Raw genomic sequence first — 23,518 nt, 5'->3', positions numbered from 1 at the left:
GGATCTCCACCCAAACTGAACCAGGACCCCAGCTAATCCAGTTGGGAGGCTTTAATCTTTTCATCCTATTTTGGTCTTAATCAGGAGCCGTGCGCCTGCAATTTCTATTGCCACTATTTTCCATTTACTTTAATCAATCACTGTTCGGCAGTAAAAATTACAGCTTCAGGGCCCCTGATCTGGACTGGGATGTCAGGAGGGGGGAGGGTAAACACCCCCAACCCCACCCTAGAGTCATAATCTGTATTGGGTGGGAGGGGTACTGCACTTACTTTAGAGTATAAAGGTAATGTCTATTTTGCCCCAAAGTCTTACTTAGAAATGAGCATAGATAGCAGTTGTGTTCTACATCAGTGGAATAAATCAATCCAGTGCTGTCTACTCTGACTTTCAGTACCTCTCCAGGGCTTCAGCAAAAAAGGATCTTGCCCATCCCTGGGACCTGTTCTCTTCACTGAAGATGCCTGGGCTGAATCTGGGACCTAGTACTTGGAAGCCCTCTCTTCTGTCATGGGTCTCTATGCCTGCCTCTTTTTGCCTTTAACATACTGAACTCATCAATTTTCACAGGGTTTCAAGGATGAAATAGACATCATAGGAATGTACGAGTCAGAGCGTTTGGCCATCTCTCCCAGTGTGGCTGACACTTGAGCATGGCTGGCCACATCTCTCCGGGGTCCCAGGCAGGAGTTTTTCCAGTCATGACTGGGAATGCTGGAAAGTGAAACTGGGACCATCTACCACTAAGTCTCTCTCCTTGAGCTAGGAACCCCTCTTCTCAAGGTTACCTATTTTGGGACATACCATCAGGTTTCAGATTCAAACATTCTCTCTACAATACCTCCTATACATATAAGCCAAAAGTCATTGTAAAAATACCTACGTCTCCATCCTTACACGTCCAAGGAAGCTATCTATTTCTTTCCTTTTGACTTCCCCCAGAACCTGCATGGCTTGCATCAATTTATGATTTAAAATATATTCTCTTCAAAGCTTAAAAAAACAAGGTTTCCGTATTAATTTCTCTAAAAATTCAGGAATAGCTCAGTCTGTCATTTAACCCTCAAATCCACTGTGGCACCTCTGCCAGATGTTTGGTGCTTTTTGTTTAAATTGCTCAGGACAAATGAGATTCATCTGCAGGATAGGAAAGCAATCTGGTGGCCATCAGAAAGCATTTCTTAAGCAGCGCTGAAATTGCCATAGGGATACATAATTTTCCTTTATTTACTATGCATAAATAAATTTTTATGGTGTAAAAACAGGATAAATATGTACACACAAAATTCTTTGAATCTCGAATGCCAGCTTAAAAAGGGCACACTACCAAATGCTTATGTTCTATTTATGTTTAAAAGGTAGCTGTATTTCAGACCTCTGGATTTATCACTTGGTCTGTGTACTGTGTAATAAACACCTTTCATCTCTCAAAGCCTAATAAAAGGTTTTAAAGTGTTAAGCCATCCGCTTCTTGTTAGGTGGACTTAGAAGTGTTAGCCTTCTTAGCATGCAGGATGTTTCATGCTCTCAAAATGAATTTGTGTAAATATTTGCAGGCACTGTAATAGATTTCAGCCGTGGCTACAGGACCATCTGATAAACAAAACATTTCCCAGCAATCAATAAATACTAACCTAAATACCACAGGCAAATAAAAACTACCCTTATAACATGCTGAGTTTTAAATAGAGCGAAAGATTTTTTGAGGAAACCTACAGAGACAAAAGGCTTCCAGTGGAGAGAGAAGAATGGAACGCCCAGGCACCTGAAGGACTGTACATACCCATTTGCACAGAGCCACGAGGCGGGACGCCGGTTTGCTGAGAGGAATACCGTGAGCAGTTATTCATCTGTGGGGAGCCTGCTGGCAGCTGGGGCTGAGTAGAAGGGGCAGTGATTGGAACGGCTGGTCTGATAACGGTAGCAGTGTTTGTAAGAGCTGGGCCACCTGGGTGAGCAGCCCCTGAAGAGCCTTTGGCCATGGGGGACCCGCCTGCTAGGTTCCTGGGCTGACCAGCTCCTGCAGGAACCCTGGAGAAAGAGAGAGCTGCACGTGAATGCATTGTACAGACACACAGGAAACACACTAGCATGCACTTTGAAGAGCTTTATTTTTATTTTATTTATTAAATTTGTTGAAAGGCCACCCATTAGGAACATGCCCTCTGGGTGGCCATTACAGTATAAAATCAACAAATAACATTAATAAAACAATGCAATTAAAATCTCATAATAAACAGAATACAGTCACAATAAAATAATTACATAAAAATAAAACATAGGTTCATATAATTCAAGCCGTGCACTGATGTCAATAGGCTAGATGGTGCCAAAGGTGCTCTGGAAAAGCAAAGTTGTTGCCAGGCACCCGAAACTCAATTAGGTAGGCACCTGGCGAATTGCCAGGCTTTCCTTCTCATTGCTCATTTTTTTCCTGTGAAATTAGGAGTTGTGAGATTATGCACAGTGTGCAAGTTATTACAGATCAGGGTTGGGAATCCCTAGTCTGTCCCTATGGGGTCTCCAGATGAGCAGCTTCCTCTGTTCACACGTCTTTCTGCTAATCACCAATCACTTTGTGCTTTCTTGACTTTGCAAAATTTCTTTCCTATTCTCCAAGGTTGGAATGCTCTCCTAAGGCTGAGTGAGTGGCAGTAAGTACTTTAAGATAAAATATGCTGGCATTATTGGCTCACCCCTTTTGCATTCAGCCTAGCAACCACTGGAATGCTGCCCCTAAGAGTATCTCCAAGCTGAAATTCAAGCTGGAAGACGTTCTTCATCTCTACTGAAGAGCAGAGTTGCTGAGACAAATTTGGGCAGAGGTTAGGGGTTAAATTCCTGGGGAAATTTACACTGCCACATTTTTCACTTGACATTGCTGTTGTTGTATGGATCAATAATTTTAATTGGAAAGCATACTACTGGAGCATCTTTGGGAAGGCTGAAGGAGGGCTGAAGGAAGACTTCTTGGTGCTCAGGAGGAGATTGGTAAGAACTTTGGACTCCTAGAAGTTTAATAATAGGGATCAAACCTGAATGTTTAAGAAATTAACAAATCTCTGCTATGGCTGGCTTTACGCTATTTCCTCAGTTTCACAGTTCCACTTCTGTAAAATGTGGAATTGTTTGCTTTTGCCCAGGCAATTCTACTGGCCCTTTGACCATTTGCATTATGAAGGGTTATATTTGACCATACAGTGCTTGACTCATGGCATGCAGTATTAATTGTCTCAAGTAATTTATTTAGCGTACAGTCCTTACATGCGCACAGAAATATCCAAACAGAAATCCATGCAGTGCAATCCATGTCTACTCAGAACCCATGTCTATCACATTCAGAGAGATTCCCATGTCCATGTAGCACTACAGCTGGGTTTAGACCAAGCTCATGGGATAGTTAACCCATGGATTGCTGAAATTTAGTGGGAGCAAGTAAGCAAGCTCACTACATGCTTGCCACTTCTGCTTTCAAGTAGCAACCTAGGATCACCCTGTTTCTAGGTTTCTACTTTGACAATCAAACCTAAACCTTCTGGGTTGTTTGAGGATCAAACCCAACAATAAGCCACAGATTATCTCTAATTTCTAAACAATCCAAAGCGTAAACATTCAGATATGATGCCAAGAACCTTTGAATGGGTTGATTGTAGGTTACTAATTCAAAGCGGAAGCAAACAGCATGTTGGAGGCAGCATGCTTCCGTACTCCTGCTAGATTTCAGTGTTAATTAACCCATGATTGCTGTTATATGCAAACTGGGTCATTGGGGGATTTGCAATTCAGAGCTGCAGAAAGCACTTAAAGCGCATTTTCCAATTTGGATGTCTCTGGAAGCTGTGGGTTAACAACCAGGAAGTATCTTATAAAGCAAAGTATGCCTTGTCAGGAAAAAAGGAGCAATTGAGCTAGTGGTCATTGCTATGCCAACAAACCATGATCCATAGGATTTGTAGGAAAACGAATGTTTAAACAATGTTTAAAGGAATGTAATATCTGAAAAGGTCACTAACTCAGATCCATTGATCTATGCTATCTAGGTTGACCGTTACCAACTTTCTAGAGGCTCAGATAAATCCACATATCAGTCCTCTTTTTTTCTGGAGATGACCAGCACGTGATAGCCATTGAGTTAGAGTTAGGAGATCACTGTGTTCTCCAAAAGATTACTGTCATTGGCCATGGAGGGTGGATCAGATCCACTGAAAAACCACATCCAACCCCACCGCCCTGCATTAATTTTGAGGATGCCATTATGAATACCTTATGAAATATTAGATAGAAATATCTAAGGCATAACTAACAGCAGAGACACCTGTGGAATTTGTTTCTTTAGAGGAACCCTGTGTGATTTAAAAGCAAGTACAGAGTGATTTAAAACAAGTGTTTTTTGTATCACTGCTAAAGAGATGTTTAAACCTCACTGCTGAACTTTCCACTGCCTCTCACCTGGAAACAGGAGTTACATAATTGCCTGGAAAGACTCCAGACATGCCATTTCTCAGAGACGTCCCTTTGAACCAGCCGTCCTGACACTTCTCAATAACGCGATACATTTCACCCTTCCGTAGCTCCAGTTCATCGGCCTTCTGGGGCTTGTATGCATACAGTGCCAAGTAGCTATAAGAAAGAGCGATATAAATAGTGAATGAAGGAAGCAGAGACACGCTTCTCTCCAGCGGCTGCAGTTCAGTTTAACCCAGGTGGTGCTGCTTACTCAAAATCATGACTGAATTTGGATGATGCTGGTTTGTAAGCCGGGGTGAGCTAACATGCCATTCAAATCCAGCACTGTTCCTGTGCAGTGGTTTATATTCCCAGTGACCCATAGCTGGTTGTACAGTTTAAATAACCCATGATGCCTAATGGTTTGTCCAAACCCGGATGACATACTAAGCTTTGGTCAAGTTGAAAACTAAGAGTCCCTTGGCCAGGCAGCATAAAAGCCCTGATGCACTGCTAAGGGGCTGCAGCTGGTGACAACCATCAAAGAAGAAGCAAAGAAACCCACTCAAAGCTGTTGGTTGGAGCCAGGGGGAAACCACCAAGTTCCAGAGCATGCTACCAACCTGGGCCTCATTCGGGCCTGGGGAGATACGGGGGCAAGTCTCAGTCTCACTTTCTTGCAGGGAAGGGCTGGATCCCCTGACTCCCTGCTGCAGTGGGAGCAGCTGCTGGGGAGCAAACAAGCGGAAGGCAAAGCATTTGGGCACCTGCAGCCCCATTACTCTGTGGGAGGCATCCCTCCCTCTTGCCTGCCTGCCTCCTCCTTTCCAAGCTTGGTGGCACTGGTGCCTGCCCTGTGTTGCTTATCCAAGCCCAGACACAGTAGAAGAGGCCCATGGTAGACACCAGCTCCCTGTCCCACCCCTGTGCCTGTGGGCACCGTGCCATGCAAGGCTGGGGCAGTGAGCCAGGGGGCGCTCTCAGCCAGGCCTTCTCCGTGGGAGATCCAGCCAGACAGAGCACTTCCTCTCCACTGGTGGGAGGCCTCATGCTGGGCTTGGAGCCCAGTGTGAGGTGGCCCTTCCCTTCTTACCCCGTGCCTGATTCCAGGCACCAGGGAATTTTACCTGCAGGGTATGGTGCAAACCCTCCCAACATTTCCAGTGTGCAGGTAGAAGAAGAGCTACTAAAGTGTTGAACCAGGTAATGACTGAAGATTGTCTTGATGAAAGACACTGAGAGACAACTCAAAGACTGTCTCTAGATTAAGTGAGGCGGGAGGTTTAAAGCTGCACTGTAATTAACTTGTTCTGTTGGTATTAGGAGGAGAGCCACAATTTACTTTAGCTGGATAGGGAAGACTGAATTGAAACAAACCAATATATCAAGTGGATTAAATCCTCTGCAAAATGGATTATTAAAAGATATTTAAGAGTTCAGAACTAGCCAGCAGAACAAATTGTGAGAGAGTATTGAAACCAGTAATATTTGAAAAAATATTAGAAATAATTTCTAGAACTCAAACTCAACATTCCCTGATAATTCCTATATGAGCGCTCTTTAACAACAGCCAGAGAAGGATGGATTCTACTATATAAAATTGCATTTGCCTTGCTAAATTCTGTGTGAATTTCTTGTGATAGCGGTAGTATTATCAGAAGAACATGATCAGTCCCAAAACAAGAAATACTGAACACTATAGTGACTGTGACAGTAAACTTAAGCCAACAAATATGATGCATGACTTTTAAAAATGGATTTCTAGGAAATATAATTTGAAGGCAAATCCTATTTGTCACATCTATTGTTTTCCTTTACGGTGCCAGGATTTTTTATTTATTTTTTTTTGGTGCAGGCAGGAAATAAGCAGTGGTGATTAATAGAATATTTGCCAATCTCCTCTAGGTACAGTCTGCTTCTAGTACACAACATTACATTGAAATAATTTATATTACTATTTGGGAATAAAGCTGAGAAAGGGTTGTAGCATCCCTTTTAGTCATGTAAGTCAAGGCGGCCATGCTCATCACATGGACCAGGTTACCTACCTTGCTGCAACATGGGCAGGGGAGCACTAGAACACAAGGCTGCAGTCCCTGCATTATCCAAGGAAGGCTGCCCTGGCTGCTGTGTTGGAATAACAACAATAACAGCAACTGAGCCACGGGAAAAACACCACCCTGTAGCACAGGAGGAATATGGAAAGGGCTTCTCTACAGAGCATAAAGAGCTGAGAGAAGGTGGGAAGGGAAGGGCAGTGTCAAGCCATCCGTTGCACCTTGTGCCCAATCCTGCACCACAAATACCTAATCCTTCGTCTTAGACCTAGCAGAATGCTGTAGAAACCAGGATAATGTGATTTTCACCCAGTTTGAAGCAAATGGATGTGGACGGTGCATGTTCTGTTCATGTACCCTGCCAAAAGGCTTGCAAAGTAATACCTAGTAATACACAATTACAAAAAGGATGAACGTTATTTGTTTTATTTTGTTGGTTCTTTACTGAAACCCTTCAGTGTAGTTACTGGCTTTTAACAAGTGTGGATATGCTGACATTCCTAAAAATTGTGCAAAATTTGTCTCAACATGTGGACATGTTTCAGGATGAAGATAGACCACCATACTCAACACCTGTTGTTAAAGGCCACAAAGAAGCTATCTTTTTGTGCCAAAATGACCTAGATAAGTGGAAGAACGTTTTAGAGTCCCTTGGAGTGTGCTTTTGACAAGAAATTAAGATTAACCATGTTCTTCGGTTTCATCCCCCACTAGCATGCACTTTGGGGCTGAGATAAAAGTATAGAAAAGAAAATAACCTTAACACCTCCAAAGCCGCAATAAGATGGCATTTCACAGTATTATGGGTGGGAACCAGTTAACGGACACAGTTTTGATCTATGATACTCAGCACTAAAAGTTGCCTGGCAGAGTTTCCAGCTTTAACTGTGGCCCTGAGGGGCACAACTGTGACTGAATTTCTAATGTTTGAATTCATGGTGCTGCGGTTAATGTCATCTCTGTAGGTCTATGATTAGTTTGAGATACAATTGCTTTGAAGTAAAGCCTGGCTTCCAGGCACTAAGAACACGAAGGTGCTTACTTTTCCTTTCCCTCCATGAAAAAATATTCTGTAACTTGGTCAAGTTAAACATCATAGACAAGTGGCAGCTAAAAGGAAGAGAGCACCATCTGTATCTTTGTCATGAAATATGGAAAAATAAGTGCTTATTATGGTCTAAGCCAGTGATGGCAAACCTTTTAGAGACTGAGTGCAACCCAAAATCCACTTATTTTATCACCAAGTGCCAACACTACAATTGTTGCTGTTGTTGTTGCTAGACGTGAAGTCGTGTCCGACCCATCGTGATCCCACGGACATCATTCCTCCAGGCCTTCCAGACCTCCACCATCCCACGGAGTCCACTTAAGCTCATACCAACTGCATCAGTGACTCCATCTAGCCACCTCATCCTCTGCCGTCCCTTCTTCTTTTGCCATCTATTGTTCCCAGCATTAGGTTCTTCTCCAGGGAGTCCTTCCTTCTCATTAGGTGGCCAAAGTATTTGAGTTTCATCTTCAGGATCTGGCCTTCCAAAGAGCAGTCAGGGTTGATCTCCTCTAGGACTGACCGGTTTGATCACCTTGCAGTCCAAGGGACTCACAGGAGTTTTCTCCATCACCACAGTTCAAAGGCCTCAAATTTTTGGCACTCAGCCTTCCTTATGGTCCAGCTTTCACAGCCATACATTGAAACTGGGAAAACCATAGCCTTGACTATGCACACTTTTGTTGGCAGGATGATGTCTCTGCTTTTTAGTCTGCTGTCTAGATTTGCCATAGCTTTCCTCCCCAGGAGCAAGTGTCTTTTAATTTCTTGGCTGCACTCCCCGTCTGCGGTGATCTTGGAGCCCAGAAAAACAAAATCTGTTACTACCTCAATTTCTTCCCCATCTATTGCCAGGAAGTGAGAGGACCGGATGCCATGATCTTAGTTTTCTTAATGTTGAGTTTCAAGCCAAGTTTTGTGCTCTCCTCCTTCACCCGCATCAAGAGGCTCTTTAGTTCCTCTTAACTTTCGGCCATTAACACTACAAATACACCTGAGGTTTTAGTTTAGAAAAAACAACTCACAGCCAGTCCAATTAAATATATCTATATCCTTGGCAGCGCACTGACTGGCCATGCGTAAGCTCAGACGAGTCATGGCTAATAAGTCGTGGCTCATGACATCATCGCCTGGCACTGCTATTCCTTTCTGAGCATGTGCATGGCCCCTACGTGTGCTGTGACCCGATCTTCCGCTGCCAGGGCGATGCTGGTGTGACATGGCTCGTGTGCTGACAGAGAGGGCTCAGTGTACCCGCTCTGGCACACATGCCATAGGTTCACCACCACAGCCCTAACCCTACCCTGGTGCACTCCCCTAACACTAATAAAGGGGTAAAATACCATTGAAAGGGGCAATTTTGAAAAAGTCTTCCTTGAGTAGCTTTTTCTGCACAGCTCATCATTTCTGTCCTTTCTAAACACACCCCAACTATCAAAATCATTCCAGGACACCTCGTTTTTGTAACCCTAACACTACCTTGGTGCACAGACCAACTGCTAATGTAGGGCTAAAGTACCAGAGAGGACAGGGTGATTTTGAAAAAGCCTTCCTTGAATAGCTTTTTCTGCACAGCTCATCATTCCTGCCCTTTCTAAACACACCCCAACTATCAAAATCATGCCAGGACACCTCGTTTTTGTAACCCTAACCCTACCCTGGTACACATCCCTAATCCTCATATTGGACTAAGGTTCCATAGAAAAGAGGGTGATTTCGAAAAAGCCTTCCTTGAGTAGATTTTTCTGCACAGCTCAGCATTCCTGCCCTTTCTAAACACACTCCAACTATAAAAATCATGCCAGTGAATTGCAAATGGGTTGGCATGCTTATATGTGGCATGAAAAGTGTAAGGTACATGGTTGTTTCTTAAATCATTATATAAGGAAATCATTAATCTTGGTGTGGGAAAAGTTAAAGATAAAACTGTATACTATATTACCAAGATGGCTTTCGCCTATGGAAGCTCTTGTATATCCAAATGCATTGAATTTTGATACGATCGTGAGATATGATGATATTTTGGATAATGATGGAGGATTAAAATTGAATCAAGAAATACAAGAACAAGGAATTAATATTTCTTGGTGGCACAAGGTTCAAATGCAATCGAGATATGCTAAAAACTATAGAATGTGGGGCTTTTATAGGGAGCCAACAGCATTTGATCACGTGATTCTTAAATCAGATGAGAAAATGATTAAAAGATTGCATAACTTCCTACTAGATAGGAGAATGGAAGATGAACAGGTTAAGGAAACTATGATAACGTGGGTGCAAAACTTTGGATATATATTGAGTTAGAGAAATGACAAAAGCTGTGGGAAAGAAATATTAAAGTAACAATTGAAATCATGCCAGGACACCTCATTTTTGTAACCCTAACCTTACCCTGGTGCACACCCCTAACCCTAATGTAGGGCTAAGTTTCCATAGAAAAGAGGGTGATTTTGAGAAAGCCTTCATGAGTAGCTTTTTCTGCAGAGCTCATCATTTCTGCCTACTCTAACCCATTTTAGAGACTCAGTGCCCAAACTGCAACCCAAAACCCACTTATTTATCGCAAAGTGCCAACACTGCAATAAAACCTGTACACTGAGGTTTTAGTTTAGAAAAAACAACTCACAGCCAGTCCAAGCAAATATATATACATTGTTGGCAGCACACTGACTGGTCATGGGAAAGCTCAGATGAGCTGCGGCTCATGATGCCAGAGCCTGGCGCCACTACTCCTTTCTGAGCATGCACATGGCCCCTATCTGCACTGTTACCTGATGCTCGGCTGGTGGGGCGATGCGGCTCGCATGCCGACAGAGTGGGCTCTCTGTGCCTGCTTTGGCACGCATTCCATATGTTCGCCACCACTGCTCTAAGCCTTTCTCAACCTGATGCTCTCTTGATGTCTTGGAATGATGGCCACTGCCAGCTGGAAATGGTATGAGTTGCAGTCCAGCAAACCTGGAAGCCTGGTCTGAGAGCAGTGTACATTATGATATATGCTCTTTGTACAAGAGAACCATCTCATTATCTTAATGGGTAATTTTATCTTTCCTCTCCCACTAGTGCAGTTTCAGCACTGTGTTATGTGGGCTACAAAGGAAGAGTTATTCTGGATATTCTGAAGAAGCTTTGATGGAAGGAGTGTAAGCACGTGCATTTGTTACATTTTTGTGCTTCCATTCCTCATGAGTCCGTCATGATATGCGAGAAATGTCATCCCACGTGTCTTGGCAGAGGATGAGTCTGGTGATGTGGATGAGGTAAAATCTTTCTTAAGGACCCTGAAGGCCCTGACGTGGCTCAGGTTCTGTCTTGGGGAGAGTGGAGAACAGTGTAGGCCAGTCACGGGAAGAGGAGATAGCTGGGAGTTTGGATGACTGCTCCAGTGCTCCTTATTGGTCCTCAAGCTCTTGAGAGGGAAGCTGTATTTATAAGATTTCTAAATTCGATCTTCAGATAGCAAGCACAGAACACATTCACATCTGTTACACCTTGGGAAGCCCAGAGAATTGTTCTGCTGAAATATCGTTCTATTTTCATATAAAGTAGGGCACAAAACCATTTTCAGCCCAAGCCCTGAATTCACTTTTGAAGTAGCTCTTGATGAGGAGGAGCACATGCAAATGGTTGGCAGGACCAAAATACCAAGAATCGGTATAGTTTAGTTTAAGTCCTTACTGCCAGTAATTAAGCGTCTGGAAAGAGATTCCAATATTTTAGAATGTGGTGGTGGGGGGGGGGGGGCATCACATAGGTTGGGAAGCCACTGAAGAACTGATGGTTGAAGCAAGTGGGATGAGAAGCCCAGAGAAGTGCTGGACTGGGCTCCCAAGCAGGCCAGCTTTTGCAAAAAGGCCTGTAGTTCAACACCCCTGCTTTAACGGAACTGTAGCAGCACCCAAAATATCTACAATCTCTCCCTCCTCCCCTGTAGTCCCTTTTCTGCATGTAAATCTGCATGGGGGTGAGTTGGGTCAGGAGGGCCACCAAAATATGAAGATCCCTTCCCGCTACCAGCACTACTGGCAAAAGTGTCCTCAGTCGAAAACTGTTCTGAGAATTCTTCAGCTGGGGGAAGATATGCTGGATTAAAGCCATGGTATATTGGCTCAGGATTTTAAAAAAGTGACTAGTATAATCTACAAATATGAAATATAGTGAACCTGTTTCGTGGATGAATTAGTTACTGTGGCTTGTTGTTTCTGGTTAGCCTGGGCACAAACAACCCCAAGTACCTGAGATCAGATATCAAGGACACAACCTATGACTGCCACATCTATGTGCTGTTGCTCGAAAGCAAAAATGCATCCTAGCAATACATGGGTTAATTAATTCAGACATTAATTGCTACTCGATACCAGTGTTATGTCCAAAAAGGGCACTGATATAGAGCATTTAAAAAAAACTTATTCCTGTTCTAGATAACCTTCTATTTTTCTAAGTTACACTGAATCACCTATACCCTCTTTTACAGAAGCAAAATTTCTTGGCATATATGTGTTAATATTATGTCTTCATTTATTTGTAGTTCAATACATAACAAGGTGATTTTTATCCTATGGACCAAGCTTCCTAACAAAGTCTCAGGTGTTCGATTGTACAGGAACGCTATTTCACAAATGGCTTAATTTACAAGAGCAGATTTCCTCTAGCTGATAGGCACTCAGCCTGCCATACTATGATTCATACAGCTATAATAAATATCTTGGAAGCTAAAAATGAACTATGCAAAAAAGGTGACCCAGTCTTTCACTGTTCATTTTTCAATTCAGGCAGAAGGCTGGGTCATGTCCAAGACAGTGATAACGACATGCAAAGTGTTCCTTGTAAAGGATTTATCCTTTCAGACTGCAAACAATAAAACTAGCATGCTCTGTGGGGCTGTAAAAAGTGTATTCAGGGCAAACTGGATGCTTACATGTTGAGGGGAAGCTGGACTTTTGGTGGTGTTCCTTGATCTCCAGTGCCTGCACTTGTTCTGGGTCCAATCATAGTTGCAGAACTGGCTGAAGTGGAATCCTAGAAACAATACAAAAACGGAGCAAAATGAAATACATCCCTGCATGAACTGCTTCTGCCTGTTAGGAGTTAAGGCTACCTTCTTTCTCCCTCGGTCCCAAAGAACTTCATAGGCATAGCTGCATAAATCAACGATGCATCAGTGATGCAATGTCTGGTCCGTGTTAAAAGGCAGGACCTATAAGGAGCCCTCTACAGCTTTTTCTGCCAACTAATGTTCTGAATCTTGCAATACATATTCACATACTGTATGATTTGCAGAGGATGCAGAGCTAAGCATTGTTCCAAAACTAATGATAGCAGCTGTAATACCACTCAACGAGGCCTTCCTGTGTCATCTCTTCATTGTTCCCCACCACTCTTGAGAGATCTGGAAGTGAACTTTGGCACAAGTCACTGAGCATACCTAGCTTTTATTTCCACAGCGTCAGGACTTGGTACTCTTGGAAACTGGCTATTTTTAAGGCTTCACAGGAAGCATAGTGTGCTGCATTCATAACAGGAACTCTTAAAAACTGCACCATGATCATGGAACGCCTTTTCATGATTTGACAGTGTCTAGATATGGACTGGATGGAACAGGAAACAGCAAACATGGCTCCTAAACATTTATGTGCTGGTGCATAACCCATTCTGATTGAAATATAAGTCATGCAAACAATGTATTTTATTTGCTTTGCTATTTGACATCAGCAATTGCTGTCTTAAAAATCTGTCATTTTAGCTTCACATATTCCAAAGATATATTTCTGGCATAGGGCCATTTGCTTGATGAAGCATAATTTAAGGCTCACCTGTAATATGCTGGTTAATCTTAGCACCCTGCCTTTGCAAACCTTTGTTACTTGGTTTAAAAGAGGCTCAATATCTCTGTGCTGGACCAGTGTTTATCTTGGTCAGCAGCATCATTGTTTTTCTACTTCATTTTTCTACTGCTTCTTTGCAAGTTGATAATAACATTTTATGTGCTTTTCAGAAAACAGATTGTCATTTAATCTATTGTTTTGCATATTACTTTTTAAGACCAGGACTGAAAAGGGAAGAACCAGACAGCAATGAAATAATAATTATCATCAAATAGCAGAGATTGTATTGACTTTTCATTTCCAACTCACAAAGCATTTCCATAGGACAAATCCATAGGACACAGAACTTGAACTATGACTGGGAAAGTACACCATTTCTTGAAAATGTTGTTAAATTCTAGTTGCCAAGGATGAGGCTCTCCTGGAGAGGACCATGGCTTTTGCCCTCACTGTAACAAGCTCTTCAAGAGAGAAGGTAAAAAGCTTACTGCAATGATAATAAGGGCTGACTGTGCATTTCAAAGGAGCAACATTGGAACCATTTGGTAGACCCATCCATCCAGTTATCTGAATCCCATGTATCAGTGGTGGGTCAAGTTTAGCACTAGTGTCTGAAAAGTTTTGAAAGTCCTATCACCATCTGGAAGGAGTGGATTTACTAATTCAGCTATTAAGAGACCTGCTATAAAATATCTTAATAAATCCTCCCTTCTTGTTCATTAAGTCTTGGTGGAATTTTTCAAATCTGTGAGTTGAGGCATAGTCCATAAGCTGTGAACTGTGACAAAGTTTTAATGCTTCTTTCCAGTTCGCTTTCTTTTAATCTTAAAACTTCTAACAGCCATTAGCTTATGTTAGCACCAAGCAAGGGAATGGTGCATAAGTAGCTGGCTTGATGCTGAGCTTTGGGTTTGTAGGCACAGTCTTTCTGAAGGACCAAAGACATAGAAACACAGAACTTTGCAGAGCAGGTAGTTTGGGAAGGAGAAATACATTGGACCCAAGGCAACCTGATACTCAGATAAACAGAACACTTCGCACACACAACCCCTGCCACCAAAGAAGGGAGCTGCTTGAGTTGTATATCTATACATCATGCTCCTCAATTCAGATATACAGTAACATCAGTTTTCACATGGTAGATAACTGCACATGGTAGGTATATGGACCCAGAGAGGTCCGCCTGGCGCCGTCGTTATTTGTTTTTCGGTGCCAGGCGAAGACGTTTTTATTTAAGCGGCATTTTAACTGTTAGTATTACTTGATTTTATCTGGCCAGGGCGGCTTATTTTATATTGTATTTTTGGATTTTTAATGTTTATATTTATTGTAATTTATATTACAATTACTTTTATTTATTCTTGTAAGCCGCCCCGAGGCTTCGGCGAATGGGGCAGCATAAAAATGTTTTAATAAATAAATAAATAAAATATGTAATGTAATACAACACCTAGTGTGTAGGCCAGCATGCAACACAACACTTCCTGCCTCTTCCCTCGGAAAGAGATGGATGCGCAAAGCAGGGTTTCCACATATGAATTATGATGCCTCACCTTGTGGATGGGAGAGGTCTAACGCTGCCATTGTCAGCCTGCTGCCACCATTTGAGGAATGCTTGTTCTACTGAAGACATCAGCACCCCAACATTACTGCTATATAAACTGTTGCTAAGCCCCTCTGGATAGATAGCAGTCTATTTATTTTCATATTAGCCACAGCAATAGCAGTTTGTGTTCTTTCAAGGTCAAACAAAATGGGAAACCACCCTACCCACAAAGATATCCCGCTGTCTTCTTCTCAGTCTCTCACTTCCAATTGATGTAACTTAGAACCTCACTGACTAGTCAGTCCCACCACAGCAAAGAAACCCAAGGCCACAAAGTTGAACCACCACTGTGGCTCTTCCTAGCAATGAATACAAACTGCTGAGCTTCAGCAAAATCAGGAGTTCCATATCATCACACCAATCTCTATGTAGGGCTCATGCCGTGTACTTTAAATGAAGGCAAACCCGCTTGCTTAAACTTGTGATGGCACTTACTGCCCGTAAAGTGCCTGAATTAGTCTGTGCAAGGTGTTCCCTTCTGCACGTGACATGGTATTTCATAGGGCAGAATGGGAAACCTTGTTGGCATCGGTCCCCTAGTAGTGGCTGACAGCTTCAGTGTACCTGATCTTCAGCTAGGAGATCCCTGATACGTTTGCTGATTATTTATGGGATCCCAGTTGTTTAAGGTAAGCTAAAATAGATCAGCCTTCCCAGACCTTGTGCCCTCCAAATGTTTTAGACTCCAACTCCTATTAATCTGACCATGCTAGAGGGGATGATGGAACTGTAGTCCAAAATACCTGGAGTGTGTCAAGCTGATCAATATCATAAGCTAGGGGAAAACAGATTCTCCAAGGCCAGCCAGTGGATTTCACTGCTGAGTGAAGATCTGAATGAAAGGCACTCATGCTCAAATCCAACTCTCTATCTATTGCTTATCACTTGTCTTTCATGTTGTCCTTTTCCAATGACCATGCATGAATGAGCCAAATGCCTTAGAAAATAATAGCCTGTGTAAATCGGCTTCTGATCACAAGCGACCTTACAAAAATAAACAAGCAAGAACATTATTTGCAAGGGAGAACTGTGATTTGCAGGATCAATAATCCATAAAGAATTGCATTTCCAAAGGAACTGGTGATATGTTCCTTGTTTGCCAGCATTTATTGTTTTAACAAATCATCAGCTTATACAAATATCCCCAAAATCTAGAAAGATAAAAGGAAAACTTTTCCTTTTATCTTGCTGTGGATTGAATGCTAAATTTAGTGCTTAAGGATGGCTATGGGAGGGGAAGATGACCATCTGCCAGAACAAACCAACTGACCAACAAACAAGCACAAAACAGAGTGGAAAAGCAGCTACTCCAGTTTGCAATGTCTTAGATGTGTTTGTAATTATGGTTATTAGATGAAGAATCCTGCAAAGAATTGGGGGTGGGGTAAAATAAACTCCTTTGTCCTTCCTGTTCTTTTCCTCACTGCACAGCTACTCTTGGTGTTGCACATGTCTCTATTCTCCTACACCTTGCTCTCCTTTTCAGGTTGAAAGTCACAAGGTTTGTGTTAAGACACTTCCTCTGCTATTTTTCTGCAAATTTACAAGGTCTCCTCCATTGGGGGAGGTTCTTTTCTTACTGAGCTCATCCCTACATTTAGGCTCCTCTGAAGGCTACAAAGATATCTCATTTTATAAATACAGATACTGATTGCTTTAGAGTGGTTGTAAATTTAAGCTAAGTGAATATGCACCAATAAGCAAGTAAACAAATGCTAAACAGTGGCAGTTGCTAGGGATGCACTGACACTGTAAATCTACTCCATCTCCGTTTCATGGATTCTCAGGTGCCTTTTGTTCCACTGCCTTCTCATTAACAGAACTGGGTTTTGTGAAAACGCATTTCTGTGTATTTGTGCAAATTCTCCTGACAATGTTCAAGGCCTCCCAAAACTCACAACCCCCCATAAAATGTATATTCTTATGCGCATTTGATTTATTGTATGTATTTTTATATTTATTTATTTATTATTTATTTTTCAATGTATATCCTGCCTATATCCTACAAAGGGCTCAAGGAAGCTTACATCATTCTCCTCCTCCATCTTATCCCCACAACAACAACCCTGTGAGGTAGGTTGGGCTGAGAGTCTGTGATTCGCCCAAAGTCACCCAGTTGGCTCCATGGCTGAGCGGGGACTAGAATCCAGATCGTCTGAGTCCCAGTCCCATGCTGTTAACCACTACACCACACTGGCTCTCCATTTTCTGTGACTAAATTAGCATGGCATCGTATAATTTTTTAAAATTTTAAAAAAATTCTCCGTAAGTCCATGGAATGTGGACAACTCAGGAAAAGTCAGTCCACTTAGAAATCTGAGCTCAAATGAATTCATCGTAGAGCCAGTGTGGTGTAGTGGTTAAGAGCTGAGACTGGGACTCAGACGATCCGGGTTCTAGTCCCCGCTCAGCCATGGAGCCAACTGGGTGACTTTGGGCCAGTCACAGACTCTCAGCCCAACCTACCTCACAGGGTTGTTGTTGTGAGGATAAGATGGAGGAGGAGATGTAAGCCGCCTTGAGCCCTTTGTAGGAAAAAGGCAGGATATAAATTGAATGAATGAATAAATAAATCGTAGATTTCTCTGAAACTCCTAATGGCAGCTTTCATTTCCAGTTTGAATTTTGCTTTATGTAGAGATTTGTAGAGATTTTGTAAAGGTCTAAAATTTCTGGACATTTTGGAGGGAACATATAGTTTTGAAAAAAATGGGTAAAAAAGCAGCATTAGCAGCCTTTACAAATGGCAGGTCACTTTGTTTCTTTAAGGAACATAAAATGTATTATGCATAGCTTGGTTTGGCATATAATCCTCATGCTGGCAAATTGAAAGTACAGTATACTAGACAATAATCACAACCCAAATTGCCTTTGTAAGAACTTTTTAATTTTTATTTTAGTGTGTGTGTGTGTGTATTCTGATCTCTAAGGAATAACTAAAGGAACAACTGGAGGTTTTGCTGCTTTATGAGGAGCAGGCAAAGAAACAATAAAACAGAAGAAACCATCTATATTACTAAAACAAAGAAAAGTATTTCTCCTTTGGGCCTCTGCTGCACAGTATCAAGCAGACATAAAGCACTCATTCTCATAAAGGGGCAGGGGGGTGGGTGAACCAAGACTCCGTGAAGACACATGAAATTTAATCAGTTTTATTTTCTGAGCAATGGTGATCAATTTAATTTGCGATGTCTTCTGCTTCATTTTTGCCTTCATCATAGTTATCATGGCCTTCCAAGAAGGACTGCTTGTGGAACCAGATTCTCTTCCCTTTCGTATATCAGCTTATTTCTTGATTTAGTATGTTCCCAACTACTGACCAGTCTCTTTGACAAGCTGCAGAAGATGGAGAAGTCCGAAGCAGATGTGAAGCAAGAGGAATCAGATGCTGTGCTGTGCAAAGGCCTGGCCACCATGCGACAGGAGGGCTTTGTGCCCAGCCATGCCTGACTCTAGGGGGCGGTGCTCATCTCCGTTTTCTAGCCGAGGGAGCCAGCGTTTGTCCACAGACAGTCTCCATGGTCATGTGGCCGGCATGACTAAACACCGAAGCGCACAGAATGCTCTTACCTGCCCACCAAAGTGGTACCTTTTTTTTTTGAACAAGTTTTATTCTTAATATTCTTAATAAACCTTCAAAAAAACAACAACAACTAAAAACAACATCAATCATTAAGAATATTGGACCTGCTGGGTCAGCCCCCCACATTTTTTTCTTTTTATGTTAAACTATAAACATATTTGAATCTATGCATAGTCCCGTTTCTCTAGCCAAAGATTAAAAGAGTCCCAGGTTTGATAGAAGTTTGTGTCTTCTTGCTCCTTCAGAGACAAAGTCAATCTGTCCATTTCTGCACAATCCAAGATCTTTTTTAGAATCAGTTCGTCGGTAGGTGGCTCTTCATTCTTCCAGTGTCAAAGTGGTACCTTTTTATCTTCTTGCATTTGTATGTTTTTGAACTGCAAGGTTGGCAGGAGCTGGGACAGAGCAATGGGAACTCACCCTGTTGTGCAGATTCGAACTGGCGACCTTTCGATCAGCCAGCACAGCAGCACAGAGGTTTAAACCACTGCACCACCTGCACCCAACATCTATGAAGCTGCATGTATTGGATGGCAATATAATTCTTCCCATTTCTTAATAATATTTTTCACTGCACTCTCTTCTGCACTTGTAACTTAAGAAACATTAAGATCTCAAAAGCTTTATCTTGGCCATTTGGTAAGGAATTTTTGACACAAGTGCATCGTCTCATTCAGATATCGTGTCTGCTGAAGAAACTGACATTAGAGTCTTCAAGGAGTTCTGCAGTTTAAGCTCAGAAAATATCTTCAAGCATAGCATTCCTGACATTTCTGAGTACTTTAAGATTCTCAACTATTACTGTTCCTTGGAGAGCTTCTTTATTTTTAGTAATCTCCCTCCCCACTGATTTTTACTACAAAGTTTCACTAACAATATTTCATTCTGTATTATTTTCTTGTTTTTTCTTGAAGGCTGCATCTACTATATGAATATAACTTCTCTTGTTCATCTATAGATCTTTTGGTGGTTGTCTAGTTTCACGTCTTATGCATGAATACCATGCCCTATTGTAGTAATTGTGGATACTTAGCTACAATTATCTTCCATGCTAATTTCATGTTACTTGCATTGTCAGTCAGAAAAGGAAATACTTTGCTTAGTTTTCTGTGGGACTCCACATATTTTAAAACTGATATATTCTGCAGGATGTTTGTTATCTTGTTCCAATGATAAAAAAACTGGCTGAGGTGTTATCATGAAGCGTGTGATTCCTTCTCTCCTTGCATATGTCCGTCTATTTGTAAGTAGTGCAAGATGCAGGGCTTTGTTGATTTTCCCTTGCAGATTCCATTGCACACTCATATTCTGGCTCTAAAAAGATTCTTGCACTAGGCAAACAATTATGATTGTCTTTGCAGTTTAAAGGTGTCCTGCCAGAATGCATTTTCAGTTATTAAGAATGGGGTTCCAGAAAAATATATTACCTTTGCAAGAGCTCAGTCATTTTTCCTCTCTGATCTTCATGTATCATCTTGTCTACAAATGAAGCTACTGAGTATTCTTTGAATGCAGTTGTTTGTTCAGTTGAATATGTTGTTGCTGATGGGGATTTTTTTTAAAAATAATGCCGGAGTTAACAGTATAAGCAGAAAGAGGACTACTGGAATGAGGATATTGGGAAAAGCTACTTGCACTTTCATTAGTATGGTCTTCCTCACTTAGATCCATGAAGAACTTTTTATTGTCTGTACAGAACTTCTTACATGATTCAAGGATATGTTTTGTCATCCTAGTGACATTTGGTAATGCATATTTTATTTGAAAGTCTTTGCAAATTACATTTCCTCAACAGATCTTTCAGTGTGGAAATGCCTTCATACGCTAGATGTTGGTCCCATTTTGCTGATGGGAAGATTAGGTCCGCAGAAATTAAATTATGATTTACATAAAGGCTATGAAGAAAAACTAATAAAAATATGTTCAATTTTCAGATAAATGTAAACTCTTATTTGAAAATATACCTTCAGCTCCTGTTTGCTCCCAGTCCTTGGAGGGGTAGTCCAGGGAACAAGCTACAGATTCACTGCCTAGTCAAACAAGAGGAAGCCCACAAAAGTGTGCGTGTGTGTGTGTGTGTGGGGGGGGGAACACACCAAAACGAAACCTTGAAACCTTCTTTTACTTGTGATGGTTTCTTTTGCAGTGCTTCCTTGTGGCAGAAATGTCCCTTGCTTTTGCATTTTAGAGCTGTAGTCTCAATTTACAACCTAGGACTTGCTTTTCCTCAGTGCACAAGAATTGGAATGATCTGATATCATACACAGTCTTACATAAAGACTATGGTTGTTAGAGAATTTTAGGAGAGCAAATACATGAACACCTGCTCTGCAATATTCTAGCAGAAAATATTCTCTAATCCATTTTTTTTCAGTTTTTCAGGAAAAAAAGTTAAAAGACTTCAGGGGAAAAAAAACTCCAGAAGAAATGGGGATTTTTCTCATGTCTTCACATCTCTTAACTTTTCATATTGTTTGGTAGAAACTGCTAAAAAGAAATTTCAATTTTTCTGTAGTCTCTATCCTGGTCTTTCTGTTCAGAAAAGTATGAACATAATGCAACAGTATTGCAAGTCAGTGGAGAAGGGAAAAGGCTATTTCTGTAACTGTTAGATAAGCATTATCTTCAATTACCCCAACACATCTTATTCTGATATAAACAATTTTTAGCAGCACCATGTCCTTCAGTGCACTGATCACGTATTTATGTCTTATTTTTCAGAGAGCTATGTTCTAATATTCCACCCATACAGATTAATGCTATAACATTCCTTTGGGAATATCTGAGCTAGAAACAGGCCAGTGGTGATCAAGATGCATGCCACTCATTTCTCTCAAATTCACTATTTTCCGTCTATGAAACAATGGGTCATGCAATCACTCTAGGCCTTAATCTTTTTAGAAAGAATGCAAAATTCATAGCTGTGCTAGCAAGTATTGGCGAGAAAGAGCTACAGCCAAGATGAAGCATTCTAATTATTGAAGTGGGAGTTAAAGCATTCAGTGGCTCCTGAACACCACTTTTCTTTTAATAGTGCAATATATTAAAAACATCCCTACGTATATAAACATCATTACTGCTGCAGATGGGCACACACCAACTACTTGTCTAATGCAGAAGGCAAAAATCATCAATCATCAATCTCTGATCTAGATTTATCTAGCCTATAAATAACTGAGCCATGTGTGGCACTTTTAACCTTCTGCTACAGCAGGAAGCATGGGAGGTTGGAGAACATTTGGGCCATTTCCATTGTGGTTGGGCAGAGACATCAAAATGGCTCAGTAACACTCTGAAAAAGAGGACAGTGAGGAAGGCTTGGACTGCAGAATGCACCTTTCAGTCTCTTCCTCTGAGATGACCAGCCAGGAAAGAGTAACGCAAAGCACTGCCAATTTATTGAGCATGAACTGAACTCCATGAATGTTTACTTGCTGGTTAAACCCCACATAATTCAACATGGCTCTTTCCCCTGTAAGTATGTACTGGGTTCTAGAATTTGACATTTTGGCATGATACATCTGTCTCTATCACCTATCTGCAATCAATGGTGATTGCAGGAAGATCATACCTTCCTTTTGGGGGAAAAAGGCACAGTTCACAATATAGAATCCTCAAAGCATGTATTGTTCTTACCAGTCCGCATGGCTATAGGGACAGGCAAAGGACTTTAGCATTCCAAGTTACCATCAGTTCCTTCCTTTCATCTGGACACTTTCCCTCGTCCTAATGAGGGAAAGTTAGGAATCTTGCCACTTTAAAGAGCCATTGGAACTCCAGTGGAACTCATAGTCTGCAAGGAGAATCCAATCCTAACTAAACTGCTCTATTACTATTTGATCATTCGGTTTGTTCATCCTGAGTTCTGCTGCAACATCTCATGTTGGTAATCGGCAGAGGCATATTCTTAGCTTATATATATTCAGATATTCAACAATTTTCCCTGTGTGACAAATCCAACTGTCTCAGGGAGCACATTCATGAGGCATTTGTTATTGGAGAGGATATATGGATAGAACCAGAGCTACTTGGAAGTAATTCCCATGAATGTGGTAGCTGAAAATGTGCATGTGCAATAGTGAGGCTGTATCTATAGTCTGGACAATACATTATATTCTCCATGTGAATGCATATTTGGTACAGTTTGGATGTACAGTTTGGCCCAATATGCAAATAATGTTTACCCCATATTTAATCCATGGATTGCTGAATTCTGGCTTATTATGATACCTAACTGCACTAACAAACCAAGGCTTGTTAAAAGATCTCATGGCTTCGAACTCTGAGTTGATTAAACCATAGGTTGCCATTACATGTGAACCCAGAACTAAGAGTCAGTCAGATGTTTTCACTTAAGGTCACAGGTCAGAAAAATAGAAAACCAGCTACTGTAGATGACAGTGTCACAAACACATTTGGGGAGGAAGTGAGCAAGTGAGAGAGGGAAACTAAATTAGGCTTTGAGAAAACAAACCATGGTAAATTTGTCTATCTGCCCAACAAACCCTATGTAGGGAAACAAACAATGTGCTAAATAAATGTGGGTTAGTGTTATGTGGTAATCAGGCCACTATGTCAAGAAGCTTTGTAGTTGTCATACTATCTGCTGTCTGTAGAATGGCATATCTGCATTAAAACCAAGTTACTTTAGTATCAAGGCTTTTCTTAAAAAAACAACTGCATACCATGCTGGGGATATGACATACGGTGGATAGGTTCTTTCATAATGCAGTGAAGGAGCCTGATTAGCTTAACAAACACCATTTGTTTTTTGTAAAACTGCTTGCTTTGGAGAGGAAAAAGGGAAGGCAAAAGAATGTTGATAAGGTGAGACAAAGAGGCAGTGAGTGAAGAAGACCCCCCCGCCCCACGCAAGGTCTGGCACGCAGTGATCACGCTCCCCCTGTGAGGGGACTGGACGTACATAAGTGCCGGCAGGAGGTCAGGCATGCA

At 41.5% G+C, this 23,518-nt stretch overlaps 1 protein-coding gene across 1 annotated transcript in view; it reads right to left on the bottom strand.

The window, feature by feature from the left end:
- The window catches only part of SH3RF3 (SH3 domain containing ring finger 3), a 258,330-nt gene that overhangs the window by 31,972 nt on the left and 202,840 nt on the right, over positions 1-23,518 (bottom strand). The window contains exons 5-7 of the mRNA XM_044429559.1: positions 12,470-12,570; positions 4,450-4,620; positions 1,784-2,031 (exon numbers count right to left, since the gene is read on the bottom strand). Of these exons, the coding sequence (XP_044285494.1) occupies positions 1,784-2,031; positions 4,450-4,620; positions 12,470-12,570 (520 nt within the window). The remainder of the gene's footprint in view (positions 1-1,783; positions 2,032-4,449; positions 4,621-12,469; positions 12,571-23,518) is intronic.

Source organism: Varanus komodoensis, unplaced genomic scaffold, assembly GCF_004798865.1.
Source record: "Varanus komodoensis strain SLA01 unplaced genomic scaffold, ASM479886v1 scaffold2, whole genome shotgun sequence".
NCBI classification, from domain to species: domain Eukaryota; kingdom Metazoa; phylum Chordata; class Lepidosauria; order Squamata; family Varanidae; genus Varanus; species Varanus komodoensis.
The sequence above is the reverse complement of the archived record's forward strand: the minus strand, read 5'-3'. Positions and strand labels throughout refer to the sequence as shown.